At 35.2% G+C, this 21,189-nt stretch overlaps 1 protein-coding gene across 4 annotated transcripts in view; it reads right to left on the bottom strand.

Moving 5' to 3' along the window:
• The window catches only part of LOC143238534 (uncharacterized), a 35,636-nt gene extending 17,591 nt beyond the window's left edge, over positions 1-18,045 (bottom strand). Inside the window, exons 1-3 of one of the 4 annotated variants that reach the window (XM_076478861.1) lie at positions 15,630-18,045; positions 11,975-12,075; positions 1,948-2,950 (exon numbers count right to left, since the gene is read on the bottom strand). In XM_076478861.1, the coding sequence (XP_076334976.1) occupies positions 1,948-2,549 (602 nt within the window). In that variant the 5' untranslated portion in view covers positions 2,550-2,950; positions 11,975-12,075; positions 15,630-18,045. Of the gene's footprint in view, positions 1-1,947; positions 2,951-11,974; positions 12,076-13,212; positions 13,510-15,629 lie in introns of those variants that run through there. The other 3 variants (XM_076478828.1, XM_076478839.1, XM_076478850.1) reach the window with 3 other exon arrangements.
• Positions 18,046-21,189: the final 3,144 nt, after the last annotated feature.

Raw genomic sequence — 21,189 nt, forward strand, 5'->3', positions numbered from 1 at the left:
TAAAGACCAGAGTTAGTACTACTTCACTGCTAGTTAAGTGACTACGTATATAAAGACCAGAGTTAGTACTACTTCACTGCTAGTTAAGTGACTACGTATATAAAGACCAGAGTTAGTACTACTTCACTGCTAGTTAAGTGACTACGTATATAAAGACCAGAGTTAGTACTACTTCACTGCTAGTTAAGTGACTACGTATATAAAGACCAGAGTTGGTACTACTTCACTGTTAGTTAAGTGACTACGTATATAAAGACCAGAGTTGGTACTACTTCACTGTTAGTTAAGTGACTACGTATATAAAGACCAGAGTTAGTACTACTTCACTGTTAGTTAAGTGACTACGTATATAAAGACCAGAGTTGGTACTACTTCACTGTTAGTTAAGTGACTACATATATAAAGACCAGAGTTGGTACTACTTCACTGTTAGTTAAGTGACTACGTATATAAAGACCAGAGTTAGTACTACTTCACTGTTAGTTAAGTGACTACGTATATAAAGACCAGAGTTAGTACTACTTCACTGTTAGTTAAGTGACTACGTATATAAAGACCAGAGTTAGTACTACTTCACTGCTAGTTAAGTGACTACGTATATAAAGACCAGAGTTAGTACTACTTCACTGCTAGTTAAGTGACTACGTATATAAAGACCAGAGTTAGTACTACTTCACTGCTAGTTAAGTGACTACGTATATAAAGACCAGAGTTAGTACTACTTCACTGCTAGTTAAGTGACTACGTATATAAAGACCAGAGTTAGTACTACTTCACTGCTAGTTAAGTGACTACGTATATAAAGACCAGAGTTAGTACTACTTCACTGTTAGTTAAGTGACTACGTATATAAAGACCAGAGTTAGTACTACTTCACTGTTAGTTAAGTGACTATGTATATAAAGACCAGAGCTACGACTACTTCACTGACGTGATATCTGGAAGATACATGACTATTAAAATGCATATGATGTCACAACTTGTGTTTAGATGCTGAGAAAATTACAATGATTCCACATCTGGATTTCACAAATTTCATCAGATTACTGCTACATCCTTACAATGCTGTTTTCTATTTGTTGTTACTGTTTCATTAGATACAGTAATTAGTTTGGATGAAAGAACGTTTAAAGTGAATGTTTTAGTCGTGGTACAGACAGTGTATATTTTAAATAGCTGTTAAGGTTTGTTTTTAATTTTGCACAAAGCTACACAAGGGCTATCTGCACCAGTCGTCCATAACTTAGCAGGTAAGACTAAAGGGACGGCAGCTGGGATACTCTTTTACCAAGAAATAGTGGGATTGACCATTACATTATAATGCCCCCATGGCTGAAAGGTTGAGAATATCTGGTGTGATGAAGATTCGAACCCGTGACCCTCAGACTACGTACTGAGCAGTCTAAACAACTTGCCAGTAATGGGACGTTAATAAATTCTGTCTGTGTGTATTCTTACAGAAAAGCTTTATTGGGCTATCTGCTGTATTCACCGAAGGAAATCAAACTTCTGATGTTAGTTTTGTAAATCCATAGACTTACCGCATTCCCAGCGAGGGATGAGCTGTAAATACTTAGAACAACAGTTTTTGGTATGTAGCTTTACCCTACATCATGAAGGCTAAATCTAATATTTGAACCCAGTATTTTATGTCCAAAACATCTTTGTTGTGACATTTGCCCCCAATATTTAATTACTGAGAACCATTAACAACACAGTGTGACATTTTACTCTAATACAGAGTTCAGGTGCTCCCTAATGGATAGTTAGAAAAATTTATGGGTCACATAACCCTAAAAATAACCAATCCTCATAATTGTTGGTTTCTCTAGAAAGAAAATACCCTAGACTGGAAAACCAACACTAAAAATAAAAACAGTACATTTTTGGAAATGAGTTAAACAGCGAATGGTATTTTATAGATGAAGGACAGACCCAGGAACTCACCTTTCCTCTCCCTGTGGAGATTTCATCAGTTTGATAGCAAACAGGAACTGTATAGAGCACGTGAACAGACAGCACAGGTTCAGGGACAGGGTGAGGGTGCTTAGGGCGACTGACACTTGGTAGACGGCGACGAACTCCTCTCCACCCACAACGATTTTTTTGGGGGATTCACTACTGAAGGACTTTCCATTTCCAATGGTTAAAGTCAACGAACCGATTTTCTGTAAAAAGAAGAGAGCTAGGAACGCTAACATAAGAGACAGGATACATAAGAAAGCCAGAGACGCTAAGGTGTGATATATGCTGTGGTCGCACGAATCTTCGTCGTCTAGGTCAGTCTTGGCTGAAGTCGTAGTACGACGAGACAGGTTTAAACTAGGATGACCAAGAGTTCCACGCGAGAAGTCCAAGAGTGGTTTTCTAGGACCACTGGTGATCGTAAGGTTCGTTAGTCCAGCGCCATCTGTGGGAGATCCAGTAGCTAAACTGTGTTTGGAAGTGCTCAGTGCGCCTAAGGTAGGACGCGAGTTTATCCCTCCGTTCATTTTGTGGATAGGAGGACTTGGTGAGACGGAAGGGTCCATGCTGATCGATGCTGACATGACGCACGAGACCAAACAATTCTTTGAATTGCCTGATTACAATATCAACACGCTATTTACCGAGAAGTGTAATTAGGATGTTCTATTGAATAGCTGGACCCGCCTGAATAAGGTGAACATGCTGTAAGTTGAATCATGGGTATAACTAACTCTGACGTCAACTGTATGTTTCCTTCCTTTTCTTCGTGCTTTTGGCACGTCACTAGTGTTCGCTGAGAATTGGCCGAATATAACTTTTTCACATTCACACAAGTTACAGTCAATCACATTTTGCTGAAAGAAGCATATTCACAGGTCGACTGTTAAAAATTAAGGGAATGGCTGTAAGACATCCTGTGTCAAATATCAGCTTCTATCCAAAGGTCAAGAAGTACGTCTGAAGAGTTCTGCTGTGGAGAAAGCTGTAAAAAGGTAAGTGTAAGCATTACATTTAAAACAAGATACACTGTCGTAGTAAAATCAAATGGAGTAAGAACGTTTTATAACTAGTGTCGTCTGATGACAGTAACAGTATAAAACATAAACGTACCAAAAAAAAGTTAGCAGCAACAGGGGTTCATGTAATTGTCAACAACGATTGAGTCAACAGTGTTGACAATACCAGATCGTTCGCATTTTGTTATCTTACAAACTGGGAAAAGAAATTCTGGTCCACGTTGTAGTAAGTTCTTCTGACACCAGTTGTTGTGTCCTTCAAAAACCAAAACAGAAAACCACCAGAAACAAAATATCTCGTTTTCCTTGGCGGCAATTTATCAATAATTGCACATGCCAGTTACTTCAGAGAAAACGTTTGCTTTTGAAGAGCGCACTCGTCTTTTTACTTTCATTTCAAATGTTGTAATTCAGGTTTTGATATATATGCGAGGGCTGTTCAAAAAATACGCGGACTGACGTCATAAAACAAAATGTACTTTATTTAGAAGTTACAGGTCTGGAACCCCTTCAAAGTACTCTCCTCCCAAACGCACACACTTATCCCAACGGTGTTTCCACTTGTTGAAACAGTCCTGGTACGCTTCTTTTGTAATGTCCTCCAGCTCCTTCGTCGCATTTGCCTTAATCTCTGGAATCGTCTCAAATCTTCTTCCTTTCAAGGGTCTTTTGAGTTTGGGGAACAAGAAAAATTGCAAGGAGCAAGGTCAGGTGAGTAGGGGTGGGAAGAACAGTGATCGAGTGTTTGGCCAAAAACTCACGAGTTCTGAGGGCTGAATTTCGCAGCAACGCGGTGCATCTTCAATTTTTCGATCAAAATCTCGTAACAAGATCCAACTGATATCCCACACTCTTCAGCAAGCTCCTTGACAGTCAGACGTCGATTTGCCCGCACCAAGGTGTTGATTTTGTCGACGTGTGGGTCGTCAGTTGACGTGGAAGGACGTCCAGGACGCTCATCATCTTCAATGGACTGTCGACCATCCTTAAAACGTTCATGCCACTTGAAACATGCCGTACGCTTTATAGCAACATCACCGTAAGCCGTGTTAAGCATAGCAAAAGTTTCAGTCGCAGATTTTCCAAGTTTAACACAAAATTTCACAGCAAATCGTTGCTCCTTCAGGTCATTCATTCTGAAATCCGCCAAACGAAAAAATCGCACTTGACTTAAAACCACGTAGCTAATACACAGATGAAGATATCTGCAATCGGGAAATGGCGTCGTAATCAGCTGATCTTTGCGAACCTAGCGACACCAAGCGGATTCCCCTGGAACCAACTGGAGCCGCACAATTCAAACAGTCCACGTATTTTTTGAACAGCCCTCGTAAATTGGATAGTGTACACTGCTTTCGGGTACATGCAGTTTTTGGAATATGGTGACGTAACACGAAAACTATGTCCAAAGTAATTAATAACATGTCTGGTTAATGTGAATTGCAACAAAACCCATTCCGGAGAAGGTGATAGTTGTTGGTGTTTATTACAAATAGTCACTAGATTAAAACACGATGATTTCTAAAAAAACCGTTAAAAATATCGTAATTTGAAAATATTTGTTTTTAGTTAAGTAAAAACCTACACACGGGTATAGAAACCCGATATGTTATCGTAAAGCCACTGGAATGCTTGAAAAGATAATTTATACAATAGATGGCTGTAATTACTAATTTAATCAACACATGGCTACAGTTATTAAGTTTCCCGACAGATGGTTGTAGTTATAAAATTGTTTGCTTTTGAATTTCGCGCAAAGCTACAGAGCGCTATCTGCGCTACCCATCCCCAATTTAGCAGTGCAATATTAGAGGGAAGGCAGCTAGTCATCACCACCCACCGCCAACTCTTGGGCTACTCTTTTACCAACGAATAGTGGGATTGACGGTGACATTATAATACCCCCAGAACTAAAAGGGCGAGCATGTTTGGTGTGACTTGGATTCGAACCCGCGGCCCGGGTTCAGATTACGAGTCGAGCGCCCTTAAAATTGTTAGACGTTAATGTTTTCATTAGAACGTAACCAAACTAGGTAAGACAAACACAAATGTCAACAGTTTTCAGAAATTTTCGAAAGTAAAATTAAAGAGTTTTCACTTAATCCTACGAGATTCACTTATTTAATACAGACAGCAGTAATCTGTTTATTGGTACCATGAACTTGTCCTCTCATCTTACTTCGGGTTTATTTCATTAGTTTCCATAAAGTTATAAAGCAATTAAATATTTGTATGTATTTATTATAACGAGAGATCTATTAGTGTTTAATATTATTAATTTTTTTCCTATTATGGTTATATTATTATCAATATTTTAATGACCGTTTCACAACTGTTTAATATTTAACATAGAATAAAAATATATATACAAAGGATTTTTGAAGTTCAACCAAGGTTGTTTCGGTTTGCGTGACATTAAATGTGGTCACACCATCATTGAAAACATTGCAGGTGAATCTAAATTATTTATACAACATTTTAATGTTAGTTTTTAAGTAAAAGGAAATTGAATCTAATTTTCTATTATTTTAAATGTTTGTTAGTTGTAAGAAACTTCAGATTTGGAGATACCAACCAGTATGACGACTTACGAAAGAATCAACATCACCAGCTGGAAAAACTGACATTCCTACAACGAAGGCTATCGGTTTCATTTGATAACTTACAACAACGAAACCTTTTCTTTCATATACTGTATTCCCATTTAAAAAGCAAAGCTTTCTAGTTTCACTGAATAAGCTGACAACCTTTTCTTCATATAATGTTACCGTAAATTAAATAAAGGTCTCTGGTGTCATTCAATGAGACAACTTAGAAACCTCTGGTGTCATTCAATAAGAACTAAAAAACCTCTGGAGTCATTCAATAAGAACTGAGAAACCTCTGGAGTCATTCAATAAGACAACTAAGAAACCTCTGGTGTCATTTAATAAGACAACTAAGAAACCTCTGGTGTCATTTAATAAGACAACTAAGAAACCTCTGGAGTCATTCAATAAGACAACTAAGAAACCTCTGGAGTCATTCAATAAGAACTAAGAAACCTCTGGTGTCATTCAATAAGACAACTAAGAAACCTCTGGAGTCATTCAATAAGACAACTAAGAAACCTCTGGAGTCATTCAATAAGAACTAAGAAACCTCTGGAGTCATTCAATAAGACAACTAAGAAACCTCTGGTGTCATTCAATAAGACAACTAAGAAACCTCTGGTGTCATTCAATAAGACAACTAAGAAACCTCTAGAGTCATTCAATAAGACAACTAAGAAACCTCTGAGTCATTCAATAAGAACTAAGAAACCTCAGTCATTCAATAAGACAACTAAGAAACCTCTGGTGTCATTCAATAAGACAACTAAGAAACCTCTGGTGTCATTCAATAAGACAACTAAGAAACCTCTGGAGTCATTCAATAAGAACTAAGAACCCTCTGGTGTCATTCAATAAGACAACTAAGAAACCTCTGGTGTCATTCAATAAGAACTAAGAAACATCTGGTGTCATTCAATAAGAACTAAGAACCCTCTGGTGTCATTCAATAAGACAACTAAGAAACCTCTGGAGTCATTCAATAAGAACTAAGAACCCTCTGGTGTCATTCAATAAGACAACTAAGAAACCTCTGGAGTCATTCAATAAGAACTAAGAACCCTCTGGTGTCATTCAATAAGACAACTAAGAAACCTCTGGTGTCATTCAATAAGAACTAAGAAACATCTGGTGTCATTCAATAAGACAACTAAGACACCTTTTCCAAAATATAATATTCGTTAAAGCTATTCCGGTCTTTCGTCTTATGATCCACTATTTGATATTTTAAATCTGATATATTCACTTTCCTAATCGCTTTCTTCGACACATTAGAAAACAACAAAACATAGTTTGAAATGAGAACGTTTAACTTGTTAAAATACACATTTCAACTAGCACTGCTAACAGTGTGATCCGAACATATCGTAACACAGATTCGTTACATTTCAACCCGCACTGTCTTGACAAAAAGAAACGAACTCGTGTTTGTACAGACACACCATTTCGTTATCGGCTTCAATTAATTCACTTTTGGCCACCAGTAACTGGTGAACAACCAACTTGCTCACCAAACGACAATAGGTGACGAGATCGACAATCTGATATTTCTGTACTTCAATAATGTTTAATAAATAGGAAAGTTAGGCCTAAATACTTTATCGTTATTTCTTTACTGTGACTGGAAACGACGTCACGTGATCTTGTTTTAACAATAAGATATGGTTCTGTATTAAAAAACTTCCCACGACGAAACCAAAGGCGTGTAAAATAGCAGTAATCAGGTTTACATTGTTGGACTACAACATACGGAACAGTGTGTATTTGTGTTTATATAAGGAAATTACAAGTTTTTTACCATTGAGACAATTTAGTCAAATACATTTTTCAAATCAACTAGTAAGTAACTCGATAAATTTACTCTAAATTATCAAACCGTTACCTGTAAGTCGGTGTTTTCAAAACCTTTAACATACCTGTCGGTGAAAAACATCACCCAAGTTGGGAAAAATGACTGGCTTAGAATCAAAAGCTTCCCAACAGTTTATCTCACGATTCTAGTGCATGTGTTATAGCAGGAACCACAGCTATGGAAAACCTAGTTCCCTTATGTCCTAGAAACCGTACGTGGTGTTCCAGATCCTGTTAATGCCTTTGAATTACATCTGGAGATGGTGTGTTACTGAGGATTAACCACACGTTATTAACATCGTTGTTCCAGATCCTGTGATTCCATTTTACTACATCTGGAGATAATATATTACTAAGGATTAACCACATGTTACAAAAATGTTGTTCCATATTCCGTGATGACTTGGATCTACGTTTAGAGATAGCATATTATTGAGAGTTAACTACATGTTATAAAAATAACGTCTAAAGATCCCATGAATTTTTGGAATTACATCTGTAGATAATATATTACTGAGGGTTAACTACATTATAATAATGATGTTCCAGATCCTATGATTCCTTGGAATTACATCCTCCATTGCAGATCATAATGACTCGCTACTTCTGGACAGTTCATGTTGTAACAAACTTTTGCGAAACATGCGCGGGTACCAATTTTAGAACAAACACATTGAGAAATTAAAAAAAAAAAAAGACATTCCAACGTTCATGAACTTTGCCTTACAAACATTTAAGCATATCCAAGGCACAAAAGTCCATTAGTGATAAATGGAGACTTGAAACGTGAATGGTTAAATAAAATTTCTGTGATTCCAGTGTCGTGACCATTTTTGTCTTGGAATTGTTGTGATTCCGGTGTCGTGACAATCTTAATTTTGGAATTTCAGTGATTCCAAAATCATGACCATTTTTGTCTTGGGATTGTTGTGAATCCAATGTCGTGAAAATCTGTCTTGGAATTGTCGCGATTCTAGTGGCATGATCATTTTTGACTTAGAATTGTTGTGAATCCAATGTTATGACATTGCAAGCTAATGTTTCCTGCATGAAATTTCTCATTCGTTGATGAATACTTAATGATCCCTTCTTAAAAGTAGGCCCAGCATAGCCAGTTGGTTAAGGGAGCTCGACTCATAATCTGAGGTAATTTGTAATGATGAGAAACCCACATGAAGTAAAAATGTATCTCAAGACAGCTTGTATGGTTATTTACACTTATATTAAAATATATACCCATAAAATAAATGTTTTCGTAATCTTAGGATCGTGGGTTTGAATCTTTGTCACACCAAACATGCTTTCCTTTTCAAACGTGAAGGCATTATAATGTAATAGTCAATCCCACTATTCATTGGTAAAAGACTAGCCCATGAGTTGGCAGTGGGTGGTGATAACTAGCTGTCTTCCCTTTCGTCTTACACTGTTAAATTAGAGATGGCCAGCGCAGATAGCCCTCGTGTAGCCTTGTACAAAATTCAGGAACAAACAAATTCTTCAAATGTTGTATCCTTTGGTTCTGAATCATTAAATAACCTCACTCCATGAGGTTTCCTACCTATTACTGTAGAAGTGGTACACTACAGAATGATATAAAATACTTCTAATAAACTATGTATGTGCTGTGTGCTCAAAACATAATCAGCAATACACGATTATCGTTCTAACAAATTAGAATTAATCTATACTTATTTTTAAGTTAATTCATTTTAATGAATTTTTAAACTGTAAGTTAACTACATAAGAATACAACAAATATATCTGAATATTTAACTGCTTAAGAAACTGAGGCCTATATTTTTAACTGTGGCATAACAGATTATAGAAAGGCTTTGTTGTTGTTTTTTATTGCACAAACTTTGAGTTCATAGCTCCCATATCTCTTGATCGATTTGAGACTTTTGGATTCAAGATATAAACTACTTCGATTGTTATATTTGACCACATCTGAAGCATCAGATTAATCTACTCTAAATCAACTTACGAGGATTACCTCTTGTTTAGATTGTAACAACTATTTGTTCTACCTTTTTTATATTAGCTGTCCTAAAATGTGACAGAATCCAAGCTCCGAGTCATATGAATCTAGATTTTGTTATAATTCAGGTTAACACATAACAAACTGTTTGAATTAGGAATACTTAGATTTCAGTTTTGATACCAGAATGTATAGCATGTTATGACAAACAAAATAACTATTGTTGGTGTATTCAAACACGAACTGTTGGAATACAAAGGTTAATTACTTTTGTCTGATCCTGACCTATGCTTATTTACTAAACCGAAATGTTTGTACCTTCTGAGAAAAAAACTAGCAACAAGAAAAACAGACTATATAGTGTTAATTTACAACACATACCTTACACAACGACACAACAGTTCATACAGTCCAGACTTAACACATACTTTAATTAGTTCAGAATTACAGCATAAAACAAACATTTCACATAAGTAAGCATTAACACACAACACAAGTGCTTATATAGTTCACCATACAGTAACCACACAAAAGCTTAATGTAATTCAGTACTAAGTCACACAAAGTGTGTTTTGTGTACTTCAGTAATAAGTGAACACGTGTTTTATGCAGTTCGGCAGGAACTGGCAACGTGTGTGTTTCGTGCAGTTCAGTAGTAAGTGACGTGTTTTGTGCAGTTCGGTAGGAAGTGACGCGTGTGTTTTGTATAGTTCGACACGAAGTGACGACGTGTGTGTTTTGTGTAATTCAGCACTATGGGACAACCTAAGTAGTTTATGAAGTCCAGTACTCGAAGTCATAACACCAAATTTATGTTTGTTAGTTGTTTATAACTCAATCATAAATAATATCTTAGGCATAACCTGATGGTTTCCTGGATTTCTTTCACAAACAATATGGTGACTTTTTATTGTATTGTTACTAAGAACGATGGGCTATTTACATTGAAATACTTATTTTGTTTTCATCTTAGTAGGAGAAACGGTGCTGCTTATTGCTAAATAATACGTTAATTGTAGTGTATCTTGTATCCTAGAGTATAACGTACATAGTTGATTGAAGAGATAATCCTTGTACGTAACTATATCAATAGGATAAAGTTTCAAGTTACGTATTTACCCGATATTTTAAATTCAAGTAGGGTTACAACATTTGACCTTAGAGATGTTCTGCTCTGATAGCGAAGGTAGTGTTATGCGAGGTGGTACAAATAGACCAGTTACTGTTTCCATCTGCTAGCCCTAAAAAGTCATTCACTGAAACTAGGGCATGTCCACAATAGGTTTAGTTCCTTACTAAATCCATGAATGATATATAATTATTATCCACACCACGAAACAGGACAGTTCGCACCTCAGTTTACAATCTTATCAGAGTCAGTCATGTGAAACAAAGATAGGTTTTAACAAAGCATAATGATTAGGGACAAGATGTGACCTTCTCGGCTGACCCATTCTCTAAGCGAAACTAAAACAAGAACTTAAAGCTAGCCCTAATGAATGATGTATCGATCAAATTTACTGCGTCCACCTACAAACAAAAGCAAAATTGTCTTAGCTGAAGGTGGCTTTTGTATTGTGTAAATCTGTGTTCTACAGTTCTCGCTGTTAAGTATGAAAAACGTTGATGTATTAACATTATGAATTCCTTTACAATATTAAACACCTCAATCAGATCTCCTCTGAGATTTCTTCCACCCCTTTAAATATAAGTCGAAGGTGTAGCATGTTTTACACACTGTTTGATTACCAACGGCTCTGAAGATATATTAATGAATTTGTTTTGATACAGACTGAAGAATAGAACGTTGTTTAAAATTAATTAGAAAATAAAAACGAAAGATAAATATTGTTAATTTGAAAACACCTTAACTTTTTACCTTAGTCCTAAAGAGACTCTCGTCCACAGTGTCATAGTCGGTAAAAGACAAGAAAAAAATTCACACAGATGTCTTAGTGCTATGTTTACCAGAAACGTGAAAATTTAATTTTAACGTGATACTTTGAGGGGGATCCCCCGCTAGTACAGCGGTAAGTCTACGGATTCACAACGCTAAAATTAGGGGTTCGGGTACAGTCGACACACGGAAAATATTTTCATAAGAGAAAAAGTTTCACATGTGAAAATACTTTGTAAAACCAGTGTTGATGCTCAGAAAATAATTTGAAAGTTATGTAAGTATAATTGAATAAATTAAGTAAACACGTTTGACCTACAAACCATTAATAAAGGAGTGAAAACCGTTGAAGGGATACAAGTTGGACATCGTGAAACATAGCGGTTTTGTATTTCTGTCAAGCAAAGCGCTATCTGTTCTTTTCATGTTTAAGGTCTTAAGTCTTATTACGTCATCTGGGAACGGGTACTCGGTGAGTTACGAAAAAGATAAAATAACCATGAAGTGGGAATACTGTAATTTGGAATACATACAAATTGTGAAAGAAATAATGGGATAGTTAATAACAAATGTCGCTTAAATTATTTCAGAGAAAAGCCACTGTAGGCTATGTGCCGTCTTCATTGAGAGGAATCTAATCTCGAATCTTAGCGTTATAAGTCCTTAGACTTACCACTGTTCCACCGGGATAGTCATTTGACGGAGCTGTGCTACCATCTGTAAGTATCAAGCATGCGCTCCCTCTAGCGGTGATTACTGTCGTGTCCTCCTGAACTGAAAAAAAAAAAAAAAAAACACGTTTAGAACACGACTTAGCTTTGGGTTGCATACAACATATTTATGTATACAGTTTCTTATTTACCTTTCTACATGTATACAAGAAATACAGCAAAGACATTCACCATGACGTCATAATCTGTTCAACACTAGCCATGGTAACTCTTTCACGTAGATACGTATAGAATGTTGCTAGAATGGTTACATTACCAAAACCGATGACCAACTGTTGCCTGAAGGATTTATTCTATTATCTATAGACCGTCTGGTTTATTCTATTAGCTACAATGTGTGTGACGTATTGAAATAGTTCTCAAAGCCGCCTTTACTCGCTTGTTGTTTTTTTTTTTTAATTAAGCAGAAGCTACACAATGGGCTATCTGAGCTCTGCCCACCACGGGTATCGAAACCCGGATTTTGGCGTTGTAAGACCGCAGACATACCGCTGAGCCACTGGGGGATCGCCTTCACTTTCAACACCAGTAGCATTTCCAAACAATGTTTTAGTTTTACTAAAACTTCTGTACATTTTAATATTTATTCATACAGTTCTCTGTGTTGTTCGGAGTATATATGAATATCGATTATATGGCCGCTATTTTATTTAATGTATTTTTCTATCTATTACACTGTTCGTTGTGTTTTATTGGGTGTATTTCTTTTGTCAACCAAACAGCTTAGGGACTGAATTTATGCATCGTTCAAACTACTTTAGTAGCTATTATATTAATTTTATTGTGAATAAATAGAAATTATGGATAACATGAAACAGTAGCAAACAGATGTACATAATACATAAACAGCTTCAAAAGCACAGGGATATTTATATATTTGAAAAATACATGTACACGAAATATTAATTTATTATTTATTCAAAAGCTAGAAAGGACAAGATAGAAACACATAAACATCCACGTACCCTTACGCTATTACTTCAATTTAAACACACTACATAAATTGATCTGGTAGGCACTTGAATAAATAGACTATACTATACATGAAGACACGCAACAAATATTTGATACTGAGCGCTGTACGATCGATTGTTTGTTAAGGTTGGCTAAAGCACTATCTTCGAGTTGCTTGTAATTTGACGAGAAAATAACAACTACCAAGTGACATCGAAATCCTTACCGAAAATTTTCTCTCTTCTGAACTCTTAACGGTCGAATCAACCTGTCCTTCCCGCCTTTGACTGATATTCGTTAGAAACTCGTACGTTTTGTTCGAAGCACGTGCACACGTTTCGAACAGGACTGACAGCGGCTGCACCACTGTGGCGACGCCTCGTGGAGCATGCTCAGTAGTATAAATGAGTGACACTTAAGAGAACGTGACGCTCGTACCTCGTGTGTTTGATAGGTGAGGCACGTCTGTGTGTTGCTCTTTCAACGGTCTCCGGTACCGAGTTGATTAACCACTCTTTGGGATTTCAACTCCTACCCTATCTTACTGCTAATTCAGGTTAAAAAAATATTCCAAGAAGTAAATTGAGAAAATTCTCCATGGAAACGCCCATTACATAATTCAAAACTTGGGGAAATTTGTAGAGTCACAAAATGTTCTTCGCACCCATCGAGATAAATAAAACCTTCGATCCAATTTTACGTGTTGTGCAACTGAATAAAGAATTACAAGTTAATAAAGAAGTCACCCCTAAACAAAACGCATCCTATCACGCCAAGGTAAAAAACTGTTAGTTTCAATGTACACTTTCAACGTCACACAAATTTCAAAATGGTTTTGATTCTATATTGTAAAGTCAACCGAACCAAAATGTTATTTTCAACATTTTCTAACATCTCGCAAAAAAAAAGTGTTAATATTTTTCAATATAATTCACTCAGAAACAAAAATCAAATAAATTCCAAATTACACAGATATTAATATAAAGCATTGGACCAACTTTGGTTACGGATGTTTTTCGGGACCTCATGTACATCATTATAATTTACAGAAATTTAATGTAGCTACATACCAATCACGAGTAACGCGCGTCACGTGGTTAAGGGCGCTTGACTCGCAGTTCGAGAGTTTTGGGATCGAATCCCTGTCACACCAAACATGCTCGCACTTTTAGCCTTGGAAGCATTGTAACATGACGATCAATCCCACTATTCGTAGGTAAAAGCGAAGTCCAAGAGTTGGCGGTGGGTGGTGATAACTAGCTAGCTTCCTTCTAGTCGTCTACTGCTAAATTAAGGACGGCTTGCGCTGATAGCCCTCGTGTAGTTTTGCGCGAAATTCAGAAGCAAAAAAACTTGCGTTTAAAAGACGTCTGAATCGCTCTCTAGTTTAATTTATTGCTAGACAGAAAACTTATAGCAAACAAAGTCTGTTCTGAATGAATTTATTGTAAAGGTTATTTTCTAGCCAAACAGAACCTCAAAAATTGTGAAAACAGATGGTTTAAATGAAGGTAAGATATAAATAATAGATATTTTTAAAGGCCAACACACGGATTATTAACACCCACTCCTTCCTCCTTTGGGGTTTATTGGATTGGTAAGGTTAAGTTCAGATCGTTTGTAATGTAAGCATGTATTCTGACAGACAGAAAACACTGAAAACTCTAGGGATACTTTTGTTTTTACCAGGGAAATGTGAGCTTCCCCTTTACAATATAACACCATCACAACTGCAAGGGTGAGCAGCTCTAGTGATGGGATTTGAACAGTGCTACAGGTCATGCTAGGCCCAAACACTGTGACAGATAATATTATATTAACAAAGGTTTTAGAACAATATAATTGATTTTTAAACTGACAGCAAATGGCTTATGTGGTTTATTTTAGTAATTCAACGTAATAACCAATATTTCTCAGGTGAACATAACAAAACGGCAGTGGTTAATCTTGAACCTGGACAATTCCACACAGACGTTTATTCATTTCGTTTGGGCTATCTACAACAGGCAAACCTAATTCTGATCTGAGAAAGTGGAACTGTACTCACCACCAACTCTTGGACCATCATAACTGATCAACAAAATTCGATCCACACTCACTGACCTAAAGTGGAAACACAAATTTCATGTCGAAACGTTTCTATCCCTCAGCAAGGTGGAGTGTGGATTTGGTTTGTGTTGAATTTTATGTAAAGTTACGTACTCTCCCTAATTTAGCAGTAAGAGACTATAAAGAAAGCAGCTAAACATCACCTACTGCCAATTCTTGCGTTACTCTGTTATCAATGGATAGTGAGAATGACCGTCACATTCTCTATGGTTGAACGGGCAAGCCATGTATAGAAAGACAAAAAACCTTCAAATTGTAAGTCACCTGCCATGTCGGGTCATGAGTGTTGATATAGAAAGACATCTGAAAAGTTGAAAGTATAATAAAAGGACAGTGGCAGCGACAACATATCCATCAAGGATTGTGTGTTAAATACATATAATGAAACATGTCTCAGCCTTTTCTTTCTTATAAAAAAACAAATTTAAAAATTGTGCATGATAAAAATTATTGATAGTTTATTTGCAGGTTCACTCTATGACGACCATTTTTACACAACACATTTGTAACAGACTTTCACACAACAAAACTTACCGGTTGAACAGTAGGGACTTTGCCATGATAAATTTTTTCGTATTACTTCATCATTTGCAGCGGACGTGTCTGGAATATCCAGCAGACTAAGCTAATAGTCAGGAATACTTGTATACACTTTCCATTCAGCTAATAGTCAGGAATACTTGTATACACTTTCCATCCAGCTAATAGTCAGGAATACTTGTACACACTTTTCATCCAGCTAATAGTCAGGAATACTTGTATACACTTTCCATCCAGCTAATAGTCAGGAATACTTGTACACACTTTTCATCCAGCTAATAGTCAGGAATACTTGTATACACTTTCCATCCAGCTAATATTCAGGAATACTTGTACACACTTTCCATCCAGCTAATATTCAGGAATACTTGTACACACTTTCCATCCAGCTAATATTCAGGAATACTTGTATACACTTTCCATCCAGCTAATAGTCAAGAATACTTGTATACACTTTCCATCCAGCTAATAGTCAGGAATACTTATACATACTTTCCATCCAGCTAATATTCAGGAATACTTGTATACACTTTCCATCCAGCTAATAGTCAGGAATACTTGTATACACTTTCCATCCAGCTAATAGTCAGGAATACTTGTACATACTTTCCATCCAGCTAATAGTCAGGAATACTTGTATACACTTTCCATCCAGCTAATATTCAGGAATACTTGTACACACTTTCCATCCAGCTAATAGTCAGGAATACTTGTACACACTTTCCATCCAGCTAATATTCAGGAATACTTGTACACACTTTCCATCCAGCTAATAGTCAGGAATACTTGTATACACTTTCCATCCAGCTAATATTCAGGAATACTTGTACACACTTTCCATCCAGCTAATAGTCAGGAATACTTGTTTACACTTTCCATCCAGCTAATAGTCAGGAATACTTGTACACACTTTCCATCCAGCTAATAGTCAGGAATACTTGTTTACACTTTCCATCCAGCTAATAGTTAGGAATACTTGTATACACTTTCCATCCAGCTAATAGTCAGGAATACTTGTATACACTTTTCATCCAGCTAATAGTCAGGAATACTTGTATACACTTTCCATCCAGCTAATAGTCAGGAATACTTGTATACACTTTCCATCCAGCTAATAGTCAGGAATACTTGTATACACTTTCCATCCAGCTAATAGTCAGGAATACTTGTATACACTTTCCATCCAGCTAATAGTCAGGAATACTTGTATACACTTTCCATCCAGCTAATATTCAGGAATACTTGTACACACTTTTCATCCAGCTAATATTCAGGAATACTTGTATACACTTTCCATCCAGCTAATAGTCAGGAATACTTGTACACACTTTCCATCCAGCTAATATTCAGGAATACTTGTACACACTTTTCATCCAGCTAATATTCAGGAATACTTGTATACACTTTCCATCCAGCTAATATTCAGGAATACTTGTACACAGTTTCCATCCAGCTAATAGTCAGGATTACTTGTACACACTTTTCATCCTATAAAAGGAAACCTTCTTCATACAAACACATTTGTATCAGTTTCTCATTCACCATAAGGATAACTGAGTAACATATTACAAACATGCTACTTTAATAATACAATAACTATACCTGTCAACAAAATTACACATATAATAAAATGTACAAATAAAACTTCTGTATATATAACAATTTAAAAAAAACTATAACAACTTTCAAAATTTTGTACCGGTATTAGTGAACTACAACAACAATTACTCAACCTGTTTACTGTACTCAAATGTCATCGAAACAATAAATCGAAGTGATGAACAACAAGAGATACTTAACATGTTTACTGTACTCAAATGTCATCGAAACAATAAATCGAAGTGATGAACAACAAGAGATACTTAACATGTTTACTGTACTCAAATGTCATCGAAACAATAAATCGAAGTGATGAACAACAAGAGATACTTAACATGTTTACTGTACTCAAATGTCATCGAAACAATAAATCGAAGTGATGAACAACAAGAGATACTTAACATGTTTACTGTACATAACAGGTCATCGAAACAATAAATCAAAGTAGTGAAGAACAAGAGATACTTAACATGTTTACTGTACTCAAATGTCATCGAAACAATAAATCGAAGTGATGAACAACAAGAGATACTTAACATGTTTACTGTACATAACAGGTCAGAGAAACAATAAATCAAAGTAGTGAAGAACAACAAGAGATACTTAACATGTTTACTGTACACAACATGTCATAGAAACAATAAATCAAAGTGAAGAACAGCAAGAGATACTTAACATGTTTACTGTACATAACAGGTCAGAGAAACAATAAATCAAAGTGAAGAACAACAAGAGTCACTTAACATGTTTACTGTACACAACAGGTCATCGAAACAATAAATCAAAGTAGTGAAGAACAACAAGAGATACTTAACATGTTTACTGTACACAACATGTCATAGAAATAATAAATCAAAGTAATGAAGAACAACAAGAGATACTTAACATGTTTACTGTACACAACATGTCATAGAAACAATAAATCAAAATGAAGAACAGCAAGAGTTACTTAACATGTTTACTGTACACAACATGTCAGAAACAATAAATCAAAGTAATGAAGAACAACAAGAGATACTTAACATGTTTACTGTACACAACATGTCATAGAAATAATAAATCAAAGTAATGAAGAACAACAAGAGATACTTAACATGTTTACTGTACACAACATGTCATAGAAACAATAAATCAAAGTGAAGAACAGCAAGAGTTACTTAACATGTTTACTGTACACAACATGTCAGAAACAATAAATCAAAGTGAAGAACAACAAGAGTCACTTAACATGTTTACTGTACACAACAGGTCATCGAAACAATAAATCAAAGTAGTGAAAAACAACAAGAGATACTTAACATGTTTACTGTACACAACATGTCATAGGAACAATAAATCAAAGTGAAGAACAGCAAGAGTTACTTAACATGTTTACTGTACACAACATGTCATAGAAATAATAAATCAAAGTAATGAAGAACAGCAAGAGTTACTTAACATGTTTACTGTACACAACATGTCAGAAACAATAAATCAAAGTGAAGAACAACAAGAGATACTTAACATGTTTACTGTACACAACAGGTCAGAGAAACAATAAATCAAAGTAGTGAAGAACAACAAGAGATACTTAACATGTTTACTGTACACAACAGGTCATAGAAACAATAAATCAAAGTAGTGAAGAACAACAAGAGATACTTAACATGTTTACTGTACACAACATGTCATAGAAACAATAAATCAAAGTGAAGAACAACAAGAGATACTTAAAATGTTTACTGTACACAACAGGTCAGAGAAACAATAAATCAAAGTAGTGAAGAACAACAAGAGATACTTAACATGTTTACTGTACACAACAGGTCAGAGAAACAATAAATGAAAGTAGTGAAGTACAACAAGAGTTACTTAACATGTTTACTGTACACAACATGTCATAGAAACAATAAATCAAAGTAATGAAGAACAACAAGAGTTACTTAACATGTTTACTGTACACAACAGGTCAGAGAAACAATAAATCAAAGTAGTGAAGAACAACAAGAGTTACTTAACATGTTTATTGTATTCAACATGTGATAGAAACAATGAATCAAAGTGAATCATAACAAGTTACTAATCCTGTTTACTGTACTCAACAACATACCATAGAAACAATGAATCAAAGAGAACTACAACAACAGTTACTAAACCTGTTTATTGTACTCATCAACATGCTTTAGAAACAATAAATCAAGGTGAATCACAACAATTAGCATATTTATTGTACTCAACATGGGTTAGAAACAAAGAATCAAAGTGAACTACAACAATAGTTACTCAACCTGTTCACTGTACTCAACATGTTTAAGAAACAGTGAATCAAAGTAAATTACAACAGTTTCTCAATCTGTTTACTGTATTCAACATGTCATAGAAACAATGAATCAAAGTGAATTACAACAACAGTCACTTAGTCTGTTTACTGTACTCAACACATGTTAGTAACAATGAATCAAAGTGAGGTGATTCTTCAGAAATGAAATCTGATTTTTTAAAAATTCAGTTCTAAACATTACTGACTGTAGATAAAAATAATATAAGATATTCCATTGTGAAACAGTGAACTATTTTTGAAAATACACAATTTCAGACACATGGAAGCTAAGTTTATAAAATAAAAATTTAATGTTAAATATGAGATCTCATGAAAGCCAATAGAAGGTCACTGACACTAATGTCTGCAATTTATAAAATAACACAAACACCTTCCGGGTATATTTATTTACACCGGTGTGAGTAAACACAGAGATAAGTAGACTCTATTTAATGGCTACTCCAAATCAGAAAGCACACATAAACAAAATCATACTGGAATGTGTTCTTGGTCTGTGATTACAAAAAAAAAACATACTTTGTGGATCTGTGTCGTTGTTAGAAACTCACTAATGTGGGACCAGAACAAGGCATCCATTGTATTGCAGACCATTCCCACTTATAAACCAGATGATATACCATGGTTTTCAAATCAATATCTTCAATTATTTCCATAGAAGGTTGAGTTATTTAAGTAAAAAGTAGGTTCCTAATAAACTTTAAAAAAGGTTGAAAGAGAAACTATAGGTCTGAACCAAATAACCTGTTTACAAATGTCCAAATAAACACCTTCATAGAACTACTTCGCAGTTGATTCATTTTTAGATGTTAATATTACAACATTAAAAACAAGGGACAGTGTATAACTGTTAATAAACTTAGTTACAATTTACTTACACTGTGCTGTCTTAACCAAATTATTATGAGAATTTAACCATAAAATCTACAAACAATACTTTATTACTTGATATCAAAACAAGTAGTTAAAATATATAGATAAAATTCATTCCATGTAGTTTGATCACTTTGAACAAAATATAAACATAAATGTTTTGTTAGATTTTCCTCACTACTAATTCACTATTTCTTTATCAACAATTGGGTCAATATTTCCTTTAAGCACAAGGGTAACTAACAGTACTGAGTATTTAAATTTATTGAACATACACTGGCTGGAGTACCTGTACACCTCTACATAAGTTATGCATATTCGTGATTAATGAAAGATTATCTTAGTACATGAAAAGTTGATTCTCTCCCTATGTAATGGTAGAAACTCAGAAACTTCAAAACACCAACTACAAAAATAAAACTTTCTATGTACCTATTTGTAAAAAACAAATAATTCAAAACTGAACATTTAAATGTGTAATCAGGAGATAAGTAGTGGTATATTTCATGTCCTGTAACACTAAGACCAAAACAAAAACACTTCAATCAAGAGATAATTAGTGGTATACTTCATGTCATGTAACACTAAGACCAAAACAAAAACACTTCAATCAAGAGATAAGTAGTGGTATACTTCATGTCCTGTAACACTAAGACCAAAACAAAAACACTTCAATCAAGAGATACGTAGTGGTACACTTCATGTCCTGTAGCACTAAGACCAAAACAAAAACACTTCAATCAAGAGATAATTAGTGGTACACTT

The sequence above is a fragment of the Tachypleus tridentatus genome, chromosome 2, assembly GCF_004210375.1.
Source record: "Tachypleus tridentatus isolate NWPU-2018 chromosome 2, ASM421037v1, whole genome shotgun sequence".
Lineage (NCBI taxonomy): Eukaryota > Metazoa > Arthropoda > Merostomata > Xiphosura > Limulidae > Tachypleus > Tachypleus tridentatus.